At 36.8% G+C, this 17,759-nt stretch overlaps 1 protein-coding gene across 5 annotated transcripts in view; it reads left to right on the plus strand.

Moving 5' to 3' along the window:
* Window positions 1-9,792, plus strand: part of LOC128861485 (endothelial differentiation-related factor 1 homolog) — a 28,286-nt gene extending 18,494 nt beyond the window's left edge. For 2 of the 5 annotated variants that reach the window (XR_008454380.1, XR_008454381.1), the window contains exons 5-6: window positions 7,631-7,856; window positions 7,934-8,040. Coding sequence is in view for 3 of the 5 variants with exons in the window: in XM_054099650.1 (XP_053955625.1) it covers window positions 8,037-8,160; window positions 8,680-8,840; window positions 8,899-9,040; window positions 9,382-9,395 (441 nt within the window). In the remaining 2 variants the exon portion in view is untranslated. Of the gene's footprint in view, window positions 1-7,630; window positions 7,857-7,933; window positions 8,161-8,679; window positions 8,841-8,898 lie in introns of those variants that run through there. The other 3 variants (XM_054099650.1, XM_054099653.1, XM_054099652.1) reach the window with 3 other exon arrangements.
* The last annotated feature ends 7,967 nt before the right edge of the window (window positions 9,793-17,759 follow it).

Below are 17,759 nucleotides of genomic sequence, written 5' to 3' on the forward strand. Positions count from 1 at the left end.
GGGGTTGAGGTAGCAGCATACGGTCCAAATGGTATAGCGTCCGTTTCCTTCAGTCATGGCTGAGATGGACTGCTAGTTGTGGTCTCAAAGTCAACTCTGATAAAGCGGAGCTGATGCTATTTACCAGAAAATATTAACCTCCACACTTTATACTTCCCAGATTAAATAACCACGGATTCTCGCTTTCATCGCTAAGTGAAGTATCTTGGAGTGATACTTGACTCCAAATTCCATTGGAAGCTACACATTAAAAATTGGGTAAAGAAGGCCAGCACAGCTTTCTACTTTTGCAAATCTATGTTCGGCAAAAATGAGGACTCCAGGTGCACAACGTAGTGGTTCTGCCAAATTTAACTTGTAAATGGCTGGCTTCAGAAGGGCTATAATATCACTAAACTGGGTAGGGTGCAAAGGACTTCAGTTATTGTCATCACAGTAGCATGAAGAACTGGCCCCAGTGCTGCGCTTAATGTCGTTTTGCACTTCCCATCGACTTACACGTTATTTCCCTCGCTGCTCGAAGTGCAATCAGGTTAAAGGAGGTTCGCCTCTGGAGGTAATCTCTCAAGAGACACTATAGCATTTTCACGCATTTAGCACATTTTGTGTGCAAGTACATTTCGCGGGGGAAATGTACTGAGCGCGGGGCCTTTGCGCTCAAATTAAGTTATTTAGTTAAATTGAAAATTACGTACTTTAACCTAAACTTTATGTATCTCATACTGAAATATATAATATTACGATTATTGTAAACAAAAAATAAAATTTTTAGAGGTTAAATGTATAACAGTATCGTAAATTTAAAAAACCAAATAGAAATTTAGTTTGCAAACTGGAGTTTAAGGGTCGTACCAGGGCAATCTTAGCAAGTAGGCAGAACTGGAACGAGGAGTACCGATGCTGGTGCATCTGTCTTCACTGACGGTTTCAAGATGTAATCGGGAGTCTGGGCTGGGGTTTTTTCTAAGTCAGTCACTTCATCTATTTCCTTTAAACTGCCAAATACTGCTGGTGTTTTTCAGGCTGAAATCTTTGCGATACTGCAGGCTTGCAAACTGCTTAGGGAACACAGGAGCGATGGAGATATTAACTTTCCTTCCGATAGTTAAGCTGCGATCAAGGCATTGATGACGTCATGGTGCAGATCCAAACTGATCAACTCCTGTAAGGAGGAGATCAAATCTCTTGGTAGCATCTCCCGGATCTGTATTCCAGGCCATAGGAGCATAGAGGGAAACGAAATTTTTGATGAGCTTATCAGAAACGAGTCGACTGAATTTGTCTCGGAGGTCTCCTACCCAGACATCGGCGCCCCTTCGTGTGCTATTTCGAAAACCCTTTGTCCCTTCACCATTTCAACTTCCAAACTCGTAGCTGTGTTTTTACCGGTCATTGGACAATCGGCACACACGCAAAAGCAAACCTTCGAGGGTAGTTCAGCCATGAAAGAGTTCCTCATAATAAACCATCTGTTCGGAGTCGGCTTAAATTGTAGGCCCCTCCATTTGTGGAACAATATCAAGACGCACACCACAAATAGGAGGAGGAGCCCGGCCAAATACCCAGAAATAGTGTACGCGCCAATTATTCATACAGTACCTCGCAGGAGTATTCGGAAATCTAATTGTCTTAGGAGAAAGTCCAAAAAAAGATTATTTCATCTCGGGTTCACATTCAAAATATCATTTTTTAATACATACATATACAAATAATTCAACGTCTAAAAAAAAAAGAGAAAAGATTTATGAGTAAATTGCATGAATCGACTTGACTTCACATCGATCGGCGCATTTATTAAAGGTGGTGACACTAGAGCAACAACAATGTTTTTGTACGTTTGATTGTCACGGCAAAGTATTGGAAAAGTAGAAAACAAACATTAATTCGCCTTGTGTTATTCTGTGCTGACAGCCACATGAACACAGTGAAAGAAAAAAAAACAAATCAGCTGATTTGCCAACACCACCTTTAATAGATTCGCCTTGCTTCACATCACATAAGTATTCGGAATTTTAAATCGCAATAGACTTTTAACATTTATTCGATGGTTTCGTTAGTTTTCACTTAACATATAATAAAATACGAGAAGTGGCTTAAAAAATGAGTAGAAAGTCAAAAGAAATTACTTTGGAGGAAAGAAAAATAATATTGAATTTACGAAATGAATGAAAAACATTAAAAGAGATATCGAATTCGACAAAAAGAATCATTTCAACCATCCACAGCATTTTGTAGATGAATTCGTTAAAATTAGACCCCCGATCAGGAAGGTCTGCAAAGATAAGGCCCTTATTACTGGAAAAAATGAAGCGAGCGCCACGCACTTTTGCCCCAGAAATTAATAGGAATATCGCTGAGATTAGCAGAATAAACATTAATTATGAAACCGTAGGGAGAATGATTAGAGCTGCTAGATATAATGAGCGAACTCCACGACTTAAGCCGCTTATAGGTGAAAAAAACCCCGAAAAAAGCGTTTCGAATTCGCAAAAACGTACATTGACCGTGACAACGAGTTTTGGTCAAAAGTAATAAAGGGTTTTCCGAACAGAGGTGTTATTTTGATATTAAAAGAAAAATCCTATTTTTTAATATAAATGATCGGATGTTTATTTCATTATAAAGAGGAAGGTATGCCGTTAATAGTGGAAAATAACATCAGTCAAATGACCACCACGACTACGTGGTCATGAAATTTTCCACAACGGAATTGCAAAGTGGCTGCCCTATGTCATCGATGGCCTAACAATTCCATCTTTGAGTACTTGAATCGACACTGTTGGCGTAGACCGTCTCTTTCACGTGGCCCCAAAGACAAAAGTCACAAGGTGTAAAATCACAAGATCTTGGTGGCCAATTGTGTTCACCTCTTCGAGAGATAACACGGTCCGGAAACTTTTCCCGTAAAAGATCAATGGTTTCGTTGCTTTTGTGGCACGTAGCGCCGTCGTGTTAAAAATACAGATCAATACCATCCAATTTCAGCCATAAAAAATCATTAACACGTTCACGCCGGCGCGTACCACCGGTGGCCCGCACAAGTCTGCTTCATGGGGCGGCGCGTACCACCGGTGGCCCGCACAAGATTGCTTCATGGGGTGGCGTGTACCACCGGTGCCCCGCACAAGATTGCGTCATCTGGCAACGCGTACCACCAATGGTACTTTATTAGACGGTACCTATGAGATCAGATGCCATAAACGACTACCCTTACGAAAAAATTTCGTTTTATGACCTGCAATCGCTCCCGATTGAGCGAAAAGATGTAAACATTGCCGTCTGTGGGCGAAAACCATGAATAACAGCGCCGGCGTGAACGTGTTAATCATCTCTCCAGAGCGCAAACACACTCAAAATAACAACTGTTATTGGAAAACCCTTAATTTAGTGATGAGACCAAATTAAACATTTCTGGGCCAGATTGTGCTAATAAAATGTGTCGAAAAGTGAATTTCGAAATGCACCCTAATAACACAATGCGTTCAGTTAAGCACAGTGATGGCAAGGTAATGCTTGGGAATGCAGGAGTGCAAACGGTGTCGATAGCATGCAATTAGTGATAAATTGGACCATCGGCTTTACATATATTCAAATATTAAAGGAGAATTTGAGAGCTATCGCCAATAAACTTGGGCTTTCGGGTCATTATACCTTCCAGCAAGATAGCGGCCCAACGCATAGAGCTTATAATACGAAGCTGTGGATATTTCAATACACTCCGAAAATTTGTTTGTAGAGTAAGTTTGATATAAAGCAATATTAAATTTTATGAACGCTTGTTTTTTTTAACCATGGGACCGCGTACCTCGATAGAAAAGCGTGAATTAGTTTTGGAGCATTTCAAAAAAGCATTGTAAAATAGCTAAAGTTTACTTTTAAGTTTGTCAACAATTCAGCACATTATTGAACGCTTCATGCATCAAAATCGTGTGAGAAATAAGGGACGAAAGGCATCAAATAAAACTTTCACAGAGAAAGAGTGTCAGTGGTTAGAGCACCAAGCGAAGAAAAATCCAGCAAAAAGCGCTCTGTTTGAAAAATATTGCGTGAAGCAAATTTAAATGGTAGAATATAATAATATAAATAATAAACCTTTCGTAAGTGCAAAGAATAATTTGCTCCGACTGTTTGTCCTGCTTCCAAGCCATTAAAAACAACAAAAAATCAAGCAAAATAATCGACAGTATCAAAAACATACTAATAACCCATCGGGGTAGCATCAGAATTATGTGGATACCTGGGCACTCCGGCATCCAGGGTAACACACTGGCAGATACAATTGCCAAAGACATGTCCATTACACCATCAGTCACATCAGAAGTCATCCTACCTAGCGACATACACCGACTTATTCATGAACAGAGGCAAACTAAGTTACTTCGTGAATGGTCGTATTACAAACACCATTATTCCACCATATTACATCAACCTTAACCCACCAACCACATTACCCACTACACACGACTCCGTATTGGGCACACCATAATTACCAGCGTACACCTATTACAGGGTAATACATCCAACACCTGCCCCTTCTGCCAAGCAACAGTCAGTGTACATCACCTACTGGTATCCTGCCCAGAACTTGCTTCTCAAAGGCATCACCACTTCAACAACACCGATCCTCTTCTACTTCTAAAAGAAGCCGCTGAAGAAAACATGAAAAATATTTACAAATTTCTGAAGGACACCGACCTACTCCGTCCTATCTGATTCAACATATAGTACATCACCAGACAGCCGAAAGCCTCTGCTGCTAACGCTGCGTTTGCTTAGTATACTTTTAATTTTATTATCAAGTAAGCTTTTAAAAATAAAAAAGTAAGAGATTGCAGTTTGCGCGTGACCATCTAAATAGAATCCCAGCACTTTGGAGGGCCTTACTTTTTGCAAATTTAAATGGTAGAATAGCCCGTAATAAACCTTTCGTAAAAGCAAAGAATAAAAGTAAGAGATTACAGTTTGCGCCTGACCTGACTTTTTGCAAACGAAGTAAAAATAAAACATGGCGGTGGCATTGTTTGGACTTGCATGCCATCAAAGGAGTTGGAAATTTAACTATTATCGAAGAAACAATAAACAAATATGTTTATTTAAAACTTCTGCAAGAGAATTTGGTTCAAAGCGCTAGAAAATTAGATATTGAAGATGACTTTCGCTTTTATCAAGATAATGACCCTAAGCACAAGTCACAAATAATACAAACATAGTTAATGTCGCCAAATTGTAGAAACTCCTGCACAATCACCGGATTTGACCGTCAACAAAATTGTGTGGCTAGTTTTGAAGACAAATATAAGAAAGTATGACATCCATAACAAATCTGCTCTGAAAAAGGCAATACTTGCAGAGTGGAATCAAATTAGTTCAGAATGCACAAAAAATTGGTTGACTCCATGTCACGTAGACTTCAAGCTATAACTGATAAAGGATACCCAAAAAGGTACTAAATACCTTAAAATTTTAAAAATTAGGAATAAAAGAGCGAATATTTTTAACTGTATTATTTAAGCTGCGGCGTTAATTCTCTGTATGTTTTGGCTTGTTTTTTTTCATTACAATGAAATGAGTGGATATTTTTTTGTATTTTATATTGAGAAATGAAATACAACAAAATAAATAAGATATCTGCATACTCTGTTTTTCCATTTATTAATATATGAAATATAGAATATTTTACAAAAAATCGTATCTGCATCAAATAAGGGGTGAGTGACTGTACTTTTGAAGTTAATACATTAGTTACTTACGCTTTTGCTTGCGAAAAAAAAAAAACAATTTTTATTGAAATTTAAAGTTTAGACTGCAATGAAATGACTGTATAAGTTTTTGAGCAATAAATAAAAATTAAAAAAAGTTTATGATATTTTTTAACTGAGAAAAAATATAAATAACATTCCAATGGCAGGCAGTTCTACGTTACCGGAATGACTCGGGTTTTTCCCGACCAAGGGCAGCCGCCCCAGTAAACTAGCCCTGTCTAGTGAACCATTTATCACCCCCGCCTTTTACGTCACAGGAGCAATCTTGCTCCAAATACTTCTCCTCAGGGCTAGCATTGAGTCCAACCCTGGGCCAGAGGTATTCTATTGCTGCGTTTGCCATAAACGGCTCCACCTCGGTTAAGTGCAACGGGTGGAGCCACCATAAGACCTGTTTAGGCCTTAAGTCACATAGGGAGTTTTCCACACGATATGTGGCCACGTGTTGCTCCCGCCACCACGCATCCGATGCCTCAATGACTACTACACCTCCTGATAGGCCGGCACTACCAACCGCCGCCACAACCCATACCTCCACGGTAAGGAGCGTATTGGCGCAACACAACTCCCGCTCCAACCCCAGTGGGGGACAAACCAGCAGCTCTTGGTCCCTGGCACAGTCTGTTCCGTATGTCAAACCAGAATACCTCGGAAGCTGGCATCAGCTAAATGAAATTTTTGCAATGGCTGGTGCCATTTTCGGAGATGCTCTGGCCTGCGCACCACCCGTGAGTGGGCAACTGACTACACGTTCCCCCTGCTGCAAAGCTCTGCACCCGTGGCGCGGCCGCCCACCACCATCAGGCCGCAACAACAACAGCGGAACGCACAGCAGGCCCAACGTAGGCAACCACACGCGTTTTTCACACTCTGAGTTACAGCCGAGTAGCTCCAAGCTTCTACAATTAAACTTTAACGGACTAACGAGCAAGGTAAACGAGATAGTCGGCTTTGTGAGTCGACACGGAATCCCAGTAGCTGCGGTCCAAGAAACCAAGCTGCACGCTAGCTCTTCTCTTATAACCAGGGATGGATACAACGTGCACAGACATGATCGCGAGCGACACAACGGTACTGGCCTAGCGTTCTTAGTCCACCACACAGTGCAGTATCGTCTCATCGATGAAGGCATCGACCACAGGGACAGCACCTTAGTGAAAAAAATAATTTATGCTTTCAGTATCCATAGACGTAATGGGTGGATACTTCAATGATAATAACTCTGAAGCAATGTAGTCATTGCCGTGTGTTTTTGAATTAGATTTTCTAAAAGAATTTTAATATAATATTTTTCGATATTTTGAAAGCATTGTTTTTAAGACAAAATAAGTACATTTTTTTTAAATTAATCTGCACGATTTGCTGTTTGGACCTACATATGTTTTAGTTTCACTTACAATTTCTAAATTAGATTCTAATTATAGACTTGACGCTTCTAGCTTTTAATGTATTTTGGCTTATAACCGTAATTTAAATTAAGAAATATAAATTTGGTATATATATAAATATATATCCCTTTTTTCTTGAGAATCTACGCTAATATCAAAAGATATAATAAAATAGAAGTTAACCTGCGCAATGCCATTTTACAATTACTGTCAAAAATTAAACTAAGAACTATGCAATAAAAAAAAATTAAAAATGCAATTGGGCCGAATAAAAAATCTAAATTGTGCCTTCAAAATTTAAAAATTATGCCACGTCTTTTTGGATATGAAAAAAAAAATCAAGTTATCACAAAATATGCCAAAATAAGGTTTAATATATTAGGCCCTTCTTCTTGACTTACAATTCTGATATACATACATATATTAACCATGTGTTGATAGAGTTAAAATAGAAATACATGCATTCGCATTTTTTTACAGTATCCGGTTTCGAATTTTTATGTAACTTATACATCACTAGCAGTGGTATGCATAATTCCATGTGAAGTTGGCAACGATGTACGTGAAAAATCACGCGAAATGATGAACTGTCAAATGGAATCAGTAAAAATATCGTCATATATTCGACTTTTCTGGAATCGAAAAATATTTTGCCAGTAGAAAGTTTTGAATAAATCTGTATGAAACATTTGTTATTCGTTTAAAGGTAAGTAAATCAAAGCTAAGCACTTGCTTAATATCCTAACTTGCTATAAATGGACTTTTTTAAACTTTCGTATACAGCACGTTTCACCAGTATAACTTGGAGTACTTTAGACATACAGTGCTTCAGATTTGTCACTAAATTAGCAATAGGTGGTTGGAGTTAAAAATTATCAAAAGTAAAATGTCTGATTGGGACACAGTGACTGTTTTGCGCAAGAAGGCGCCCAAAGGCAGCTCGGCCAAGTCGGAATCAGTGGTTAATACTGCGAGACGTCAAGGAGTACCCGTAGAAACAACACAAAAATGTGAGTAAGTTTATCACGATGTCTTTCTTGGCAGAGGGGTGCCGGGGTAAAAGTTACTATATTAAAAATATACATTCTTATATGTATATCGATTTATGCGGTCTGTGCGTTGTAGTCTACGTGGTGCTATAGTTCTACAACCTGCCAAACATTTATATATAATATATACGTAGATACATGAATATATATATATATACATTTTTGTAAAAGTGTAGACACCCGGCATTGAATATTATTGTTTTCGTCTATCTTGGAAATTGGTACTTCATTTATTTAAGTTCGGCGTTTCATCAGCTTATGAAATCGCTAGTCAAAATGGCTCAGACAACTCAGTAGGAGGTCGCATGGGACTTTTTTTCTTATCACATTGCTGTAATTTTTGCTGAAAAACAAGAACAATATTGTGAAATAAGAATGCGTGGATATATATTAAAATTAAACTAAATTTTGAAAGATATTTTTTCAAAGTTCAAGTGCTTAATAAATATTGTCTACATTATTTCTAATAATAATTTTTAGATGGAGCGGGCACCAACAAGCAACATGTAACCACAAAGAATACTGCCAAACTGGATCGTGAGACTGAAGAGCTAAAGCACGACAAAATTCCGCTTGACGTTGGTAAACTCATCATGCAAGGTCGGCAGTCGAAAGGTCTCAGTCAAAAGGATCTGGCGACAGTAAGCCCTGGCACTTCTTAAAATTATTCTTTATTTTATTAATTATATGCATTTTCAGAAAATCTGCGAGAAACAACAGGTAGTGACGGACTACGAAGCGGGTCGTGGCATTCCAAACAACCTGATTTTGGGCAAAATTGAGCGTGTGATTGGCATCAAATTACGTGGAAAAGATCGCGGCCTACCGCTACAGCCTCCCGGTAAGAAATGAATTGACACTGCGGCTGCAAGTGGCATCGCTAGTAGTAACAATATAAAAAACCAACATCCATAAAGCGCATAACGTAGCACCAATAAATATCAACGCTACTGAAAATGCAAATACAAATGCCACTACCGTGTATTTTGCCATAAACAACTGTAATGCTTACGCCACCAGCGGCAAACGCAAGTTATCGGGAGGCCGAGAAGCTTTTTCAATGAAACCACACTAAATCTTAGGATTGTTCTTTTTCCAACTGCATATAATCATTTTCAAATCATCATTTTAATCATTGTTTATCTTTATTTTAAAATTGAATTTAATATATTGTGCTTTCAGCAGCATCATCATAAACAACTATAGCACCAACACAAAAACAACGGCAAGACAGAAAAATAACAGAAGGACATTAAAAACTTGAAGTTAATACTAGAAAAAAAAATTACATCTAATAATTCATATTAGAAAATATAAACCTAAATTTTCAACAAAATAGTAACACATAATAGAGTGATAATGAAATTACATCTAAATATATATATGGATTTTTACATAAAACTTCAGTCATGCTCAAACATTAAATGTAGTATAAACAACCATGGTGGATATTATGATTGAATGTAGAAATTCTACACATCCGTCGTTAGATATAATATTTCATAGGTATGTGTTATGAAATAGTGTAATTTGATACTGATCTTGAACGATGTATAATAGAATTCGAATAATAAAGGATACTCGAGATCTTCAGTGATTTCTAAGAAATTTGGAAGAGGTATTCACAAGTTGGAAATTTTTTAAAGTCTTTCCATAATATTATACAAAAAGTTCAAACGCCTCAATTACAACACTTTTTATTTAGATCATCTCTCTTGTATGGAGAGATATAGGTTCACTTAATACACTATTCATTGCTGCTTTTAGTATGCCTATACATGAATAACATGAATATTTCACATTAATAATGAACTAATGCAATACTAATTGAAGTCAAATAGTCGGATTTTTGTATACAAAGCGTACACATAACCCATAAATGTGAAAAAACCTGAACGGAATGTAGTTATAGAAGGAAAGCAATCGGTAGAAAACTAAAAAATATTCAACTAATCGTGGCGGAGCCACTATTCGTGATCTCGTGAAACTCGGTTCGAAATATCATTTTGCGAATGCGGTACTAGGTAACGAGTGTATTCACGTAAATAGTGGAGAATAAACGAGGTAGTATTTTATTTCATTCGATTCCGAGCTTTCCATCAGATTGCGTTTATATGGCGGAGACTATGAGTTTAACGGATTTAATTTATAATGCCACAATCGCAAAGTTTAGCAGTTCTGGAAAATTTGAATTTATATTGGATTTTAACCTTTTTATTTTTAATATATCTTCCACTGCACTGAAGTAGTTTTTTCGTATAAAATATCATACAATCTTACACAGACGTAGAATCATGCATTCAAATACACAAAAATAACCCTAAAAGATACCGAACAAGAAATATACTTGAAATCTTCCTAGTACCTTTTAATGGTCAGTATACATAAAATAATTATTGAAATACATTTGTGCAAGAATTTAAATATATACTTACATAAAGACCAACAATAAAAATAATAGATGTTTAATGGTTTAAATTAAAAAAAATAATAATAATAAATTCAAATTTAATTAAATAATAAGTGTTTTTGTTTGTTTTTGACTATTTCGTGCGATTTTAAAATGTTGATGGGGTAAAATGGTGGGTCACATTATGAAGTTGGTAAAGAACAATTGGAAATTGTGTATACCTATGCTTTAAGTAAGAATGAGGAGTCGATGCATACATTTAGGTGCTTGTTGCAGCCGATTGCGCTCTAATGATTAGCGTTGACTAGTACACCCAACTATTTTTTACACCGTAGATACATTCCTTAAAGAAGCGCGGTAAACAAAAAACCGTTAAAAAAATAATTGAAAGAGGTAATGCAATCCATATTACATAAAAACATTTCATTTTTATTACAAACAAAAATTAAAATCAGTGCATAGTGAAAATTCAATCCACAAGTACAAAAAATATAAAAATTCAAATTGAAATTAGCACAAAAAAAAAAAAACAAAAACAAAAACAAAATTGCAACTATTCAACGCTACTTGCTAGCAAGCGTGCCCGTTTATTACGAACTGACCAAAAATGCTATCATCAGTTGTTGTTGTTGTAGCAGCATAAACATTTCCCATATTTACATACGCGGAATGCTGCTGGAGTGACAGTTCTTGGCCGGATATAAGTCCGGGTCGTTTCGGTAACGTAGAACCGACTGTCGTGGAAACGCTATCATCAGTAGATATGTTCAAATAGTTTGTAACAATTGTTACAATAACAATTACAAATAACAATAACAATTGTTACACATTATCACGTTTTGGTGTTCATGTACCAAAAAACTTGCAAAGTAGGGGAAAGTGGCAGCGAAAAATTACACTCCATTTTGAGGCGAAGTTGCAAGTTTTCACTGGATAAATTTTTACGTGTAAGAACTTGCAAGTGAGAAAACAGCTGATCGCAAAGTAAAAAATAAGCACGAATTAAAATTTGCCTATTGCAATTGCTAATGGAATATACTTCACATGACAGCGATGATGAAACGGAACATTATTGTGGACAGAATGAAATCATTTTTAAGTGAAACAATTTTTAATTTTTCTGATTTTTCCTGCTAACAATTTAAGCAGCTGTTCGTAAAACTTGCAAATTGTTACGGTGCTCATACTCACGAACGTAAAGCCCGAATCAGCCGACACGATGAAAGAATCATTTACGAACGAAGCGGTGGTGAGAATTCATTTACATGGGGTTCCCATTAGTTTAATCATGTCAGCTGATACGGGCGTACGTTTCCGTTGGTGAGTGTGAGCACAATTAGTGATTTTACGTTAATGTACTTTTTTTGATATTTTTCTTTTTGAGTGAGGATTCTCGGAAATTAAGTTACTGGCAAGTTACTGGATATTTTTTACGTGAACAGACCTATTATTATCGGCTTGTTGTTTTTTTAGAGCTTGAGAACTTAATATGATAATACAAAACAATAGAGACCAATAAAATGATAATACTTTTTCCAATAAATCTGAATATTAAATCTAAATGCGTTCAATCAGTCGGTAACCCCTCGGTAGGCAATGGCAAACCTCCGAGTGTATTTCTGTCATATTTTGCCGTTCAGGGTGGGCTTAAAACTGTAGGTTCCTCCATTTGTAAACCACATCAAGACGCACGCCACAAATAGGAGGAGGAGATCGGCCAAACATATAACAGAAGTGCGCGCGCCAATTATTCATTTATTTATTTATTTTTAAGCCAAGATCCTTACGGAAAAGGTCAACAAGTTGAAAACGACAACGAATCGTCATTTAGGTGTCGTCTTCAACACTTCGTCCTATGAGCTTCGCGCACACCTTTATTTATTTTTTTAACTAAATTTGCACAATTGCAAGCGTTAAACGATTCATGATGCCTTAATGTTGTTGTTGTTGTGGCAGCATAAACATTACCCATATTTACATACGCGGAATGCTGCTGGAGTGGCAGCTCTTGGCCGGATATAATTCCGGGTCGTTTCGGTAACGTAGAACCGACTCCTGGAAACTAGAAATGTCAACACAGCTTGCATTCTCAGTTGTCCATAGTTATAGATATCGATAGTTCCCATCCAGCTAAAAATAAAAAAGTGCGTGTGCGTAGTACACATAACAGAAGTGAAACTTTCAAGCCAGACAAAGAAAGAGGGAGATACCCGAGAGAGAGTGAGTTAAAGAGAGAGAGAAAGAATATATATCTAAATAAATTTACAGCATTTGCAGAGAATACAAATAGACAAAATTTACAAAAAAAGGAGAAGGTAAACGCCGGACACAAAACGTGGCAACAACGCGCCCTACTCCGAGCGTTTATCACCCTCACAAACGCAGCGATTCTACGACCGCAGCGATGCACAAATTACCGCTAGGCAATACCAATAAATCCGACGCTGGAATGGATAGCACTTTATAATATGCACAAGCACTAGCCAGGAAACGGAAATAAGCGCCAAAAAGTAGGCTCCAAAAAAATTGGAGCCAAAAAACGCCCCAAACAGTAGGCACCAAGGAAATATAACGCCAAAAAGTAGGCACCAAAAATATATTTCCTACAAGTTTGCACCAACAAACTAGCGCCGCAAAGTAGGCAGTGTTATTTCTTACTAGAAATTAGCAACCACAAGGACAAACTCAGGAAAGGTAGCCTAAAGTGTATCTAAGATATATTATATATAAGGTATAGCTCTCTCTCTTCTTTTCCTCTACGTTATATATTTTTTCTCTCGCGGAACGAAAATGCCCAAAACGTTGAATGGCCTTACTTTTACTCTCCATTCTCTCTCGTCCATCGACGCCTAAGAAGTTTCACTTCAAAAAAACGCCCGGTACAAAATGGCGCATTATTAATCGCTCGGGTTATAGTTTATAATTTTTGCAACTGGCATCATTCGGCAGTCATATTTGACACTTGTGAACTAGACAGTTGTAGTATAAAAACAGACAAGAAATGGGGCGCGTGGTAATATATTCACATATACATAAGTAGATGATATACTTTTTCGTGCTTAACTCCCAATCTGTAATTAAAAAGCGAGATTTCCCATACAAAATTTCTCTCCCAAAATCTGAGAGTATAAAATAATCCTAGATAATAACCATAGTTTTTGGCATACAAACCTGTGTTTTCTGTTTAATAGATCATTATTTTTACGCGTGTAAAGAAAAACGTCAAAGTAAAAACTAAATAAAATGGATGCCGGCAGAGAAAAGAAGTTTGTAGACGGAATTCTAATAAAATTGTTGTTAGGTATTATTAATTATGCATTCATATAACAGAAAAAAGCGAGTGTCCATAAATGCTTTGTCCTCTTATGCGTATTCCTGTCATAATTTTTTGAAACCGCAGTAAACGTCGCATATGGATTTCCTCCAACTGTTTATTATTAGCAGCCAATTGCACATTTAAATTAGCTATTACCTCTCATTGTATTTTCTTCATATCGTTAATAATAGTTAAACAAACCAAAAACATCGAAATATTCCACCGAAATAATGGCCCCTATTATGAGTTGGATTCGATCTTCGATATTCAATGGTTGTCGAAGATCGAAAATCGAATGTCAATTTAGTATTATGAGCGGTGCATGCCTGTCGAAATTTTCGTTGTATACCGAATTTAGAGTCGAACGCAATTTTGCTTTCGATTGTGTAGCGTGTTGTGGGAAAATTTGCTAAAATGTAAGTAAAGTAAAGTTGTTTGCGATTATTTATTGTAGTTGATGCTTTCCATTTCAATTCAACCGGGCTATTCGGGTCATGTTCTTCGATTTTGATGTAACTTAAATATGTTGCTCTCTGGTCAAAATAATGAGACACGTATTTTTTTGTTCGCCCGAAAAAAATTTTTTTCAAGAGTTATCGGCAATTTTGTTTTTCGCCTCAAACTCGTTTTTTTTTTAATTATATAAGAAAAAATTTTTTTTAAATGCCCATAACTTAGTCAAAAATGAACCGATTTTAATAATTCTGGGTTCAAAATGATCGTAATTACTTACACAAGCGACTTCATGTAGAAACAATTAGAAGTGCGAAACAGGGTGTTTACTCAAAAATTCATTACTCAAAAACAACTCATTTTAGCTACTAGGCATGCAGCTCAATTAAAGTTTGAGATGTTTTTTTGATTTGGAAAAAGTTATAAAAAAAAAAAAATACACTTTTTGAAATATTGAATTTTGAAAAAATTAAATTTTTTTTTCTTTTTTGCTAAATAAAAAATTTTCAACTACTTTTTTGCAATTGTTTCTACATGAAGTCGCTTGTGTACGTAATTACGATCATTTTGAACCCAGAATTATTAAAATCGGTTCATTTTTGACTAAGTTATGGGCATTTAAAAAACATTTTTTCTTATATAATTAAAAAAAATCGAGTTTGAGGCGAAAAACAAAATTGCCGATAACTCTTGAAAAAATTTTTTTTCGGGCGAACAAAAAAATACGTGTCTCATTATTTCGACCAGAGAGCAACATATTTAAGTTACATCGAAATCGAAGAACATGACCCGAATAGCCCGGTTGAATTGAAATGGAAAGCATCAGTTTGCGATTATAGAATAAAGAAAATGTATAACAAATATAAAAAAGAAACTATGGCGTAAAGGTTTTTGTTTAATACTTTTTTCCATAATATTCTAAGAATTTCATTTCTTATGTTTTCTGCTTTTTCGTTATTTGACTCCACTTCAATATCTCCAAAATCATCGTTGAGGGTCTCATTGGATAACTCTTCATCCGGAAGTTGAACATTGTAAAGCAGACAACTGTTGTGCAAAGCTGCACACACATTAATAACTTGTGTTGCTTTTTTGGAGAATAGTGGGGAGCTCTTGCCTGGCAAGAAACATCTAAATCGGTTTTTCAAGACTCCAATTGTTCTCTCAATAATACTTCTCACTTTAGCAAGTTGTTTGTTGTATGTCCTTTTTGGAGACCCATTGAGATGTTGCTAACAAAGAATTTCAATACGAAGAATTTCAATACAACCGCTTTTTCTTTTATTTGATTTGCTGTATCAACTGAGAAAAAAATATCTTTTGTAAATGCGTCGAGCGATCGAAATTCACAATAGTCCTATTCTTCACCGAATGAGCACCATAATACCAAATTAAAATTCGTTCGATCAGCACTTTCGACTACAGTCGCAGATCGAATGTTGCTCATAATAAGGGCCAATTTCTATGAAGAAAAACCTTTCGCAACAGTATTGACAGCTGATTGTCAATTTTGCAGGTAATCTGCCATTTGTGAACGGGTCGATTAATTTTGTGGGCTTATTGGTAATTAATGCATATGTAAACGTTCTTTAAGGGCCAAATAATGATTTCCACTACTCAAAATCATTTTTTTAATTCAGTAAAAAAATATTCGAAAACGAAATTGGATGATTCATTTTGCGCCACTTTGTACAATACTTGTTATTCAGCTACACGTTGAAATTTTGAGCACAGTGGGACTTGGTTAGTTCTAAAATATACCTATTTTATTGGCCAAACCTATAATACCCCACTAGTGCAATTTTTGCGATTTAATTTACGAAAGGACTGTCAGTATAGTAGCCTTCTCCAAAAATGATGGGGAACGTTTTTTGCCGTTGCAAAAACAACATGGTATTCCAGAAGAGTCGGTGTGCTCGACAATGTTTTCGTTGCTAGAATATTTTAACGACATACCGTCAGCCCGCATTAAAGGCCACATAAGTCTTGGTAAAAGCGATATCGATCCTTTAATCAACTAAAAATTTGCTTCAATCAACCTTGTAGTATTGCCCGGAGTAAGACGGTTTCTAAATACAGCGTTAGGAGCAACCCAACAGCGTTTACAGTGCACATTTAACTGACGTAAGTCAAAAGGAAAAATATAATTCTGAATTCTTAGCTCCGCCTCGAAAAATATCTGAACAACCTCTGGACAGTCGAGATGGTCTAAGATTTCTCGTTGATAGCCTGGCAGAGTACTGTAAGTTAAGATAGGTTCTTGTTAAGATGGAAATCGAAAAAAACTGGCACACTATACAAATATTCATACATATGTATGTATATACCTGGAAAGCTTAAACCTTCCTCTTAATCTTTATAAACCGTTCCCAAATCTTAGGTTACGGACCATGTAGGTCCGTTGTAATTTCACTGTGTAGCATGGGAACCTTACTATTTATTTTCCTGGAACCGGTTAGAGTCTCTTATGAAGCGTAGGATAGGTTTTATCCCAACACCGGTTGGTTCTGTGAGAGAGTCAAAATAGTATTTGCCTAACAATCTCCTAACAAACTTAGACACTTGGAGCGAGCGTTCTACTGTTTCTTCCACTTTCTCGTCTCTACAACTTCTGCAGTATTCCTGAGAAAATACTTCTATCCTAGAAGAGTGCCTACCTAACAACCAATGACAATGAAATGTTCTCTCTTCTTGAGAGGTTAAGCAATTCTCCTGACCTTTTCTCATCTATTTGCGCTCAAATTAGCCTGGTTGTAACACATGTATTTTCTTCTCTCCATGACCTATTGGCCTCCTGGAGAGTATTATTTTTTATCCTTAATTTGCAAGTTGCCATAGGGTTTGCAATATTGCCTCTGTTTTCAAGCCCTTTCTGACTAGCTCATACGCCTTGCAATTTCTCTATTCAAAAATCTCTATGTCACGGAACCCATATAAGGCTGACCTTGAAGGTGGTGCTAAAATCATTTAGAGCTGCCAGACATTCCTAAGCAACTTTTGATCTCAACTGCCTCCATTAATTTGATGGCCGCCTAGCTGTCCGATAAGATATGTAACGCAGTTCTTTAAGGTACACAACTTTCTTTATGTCTAAGGCTTCTGCCTGGTAGACGCTACAGTAGTCCGGAAGTCGGATAGATAATTCTAAACCTAATTCTTTGCAAAAAACTGCATTTTGTTTTCCTTGTTCACTCCTCTCGGGAGCATAGCGCCTCTGCAAGACTTGACTTGCGTTGGTTTCGTTAATCTATTTGACTTCTGAGAGGGTAGGTGATTAGCCTGCCGCTACCAGTCCTATGTAGTGGGCATGCCCACCTGTCGTTGCTTAGCAACAACGCCTTCTTACTGTTTAGACCGTCATCTGTGTTTCACATTTTTCTG

This window comes from Anastrepha ludens, chromosome 4 (assembly GCF_028408465.1).
Source record: "Anastrepha ludens isolate Willacy chromosome 4, idAnaLude1.1, whole genome shotgun sequence".
Classification (NCBI taxonomy): Eukaryota; Metazoa; Arthropoda; class Insecta; order Diptera; family Tephritidae; genus Anastrepha; species Anastrepha ludens.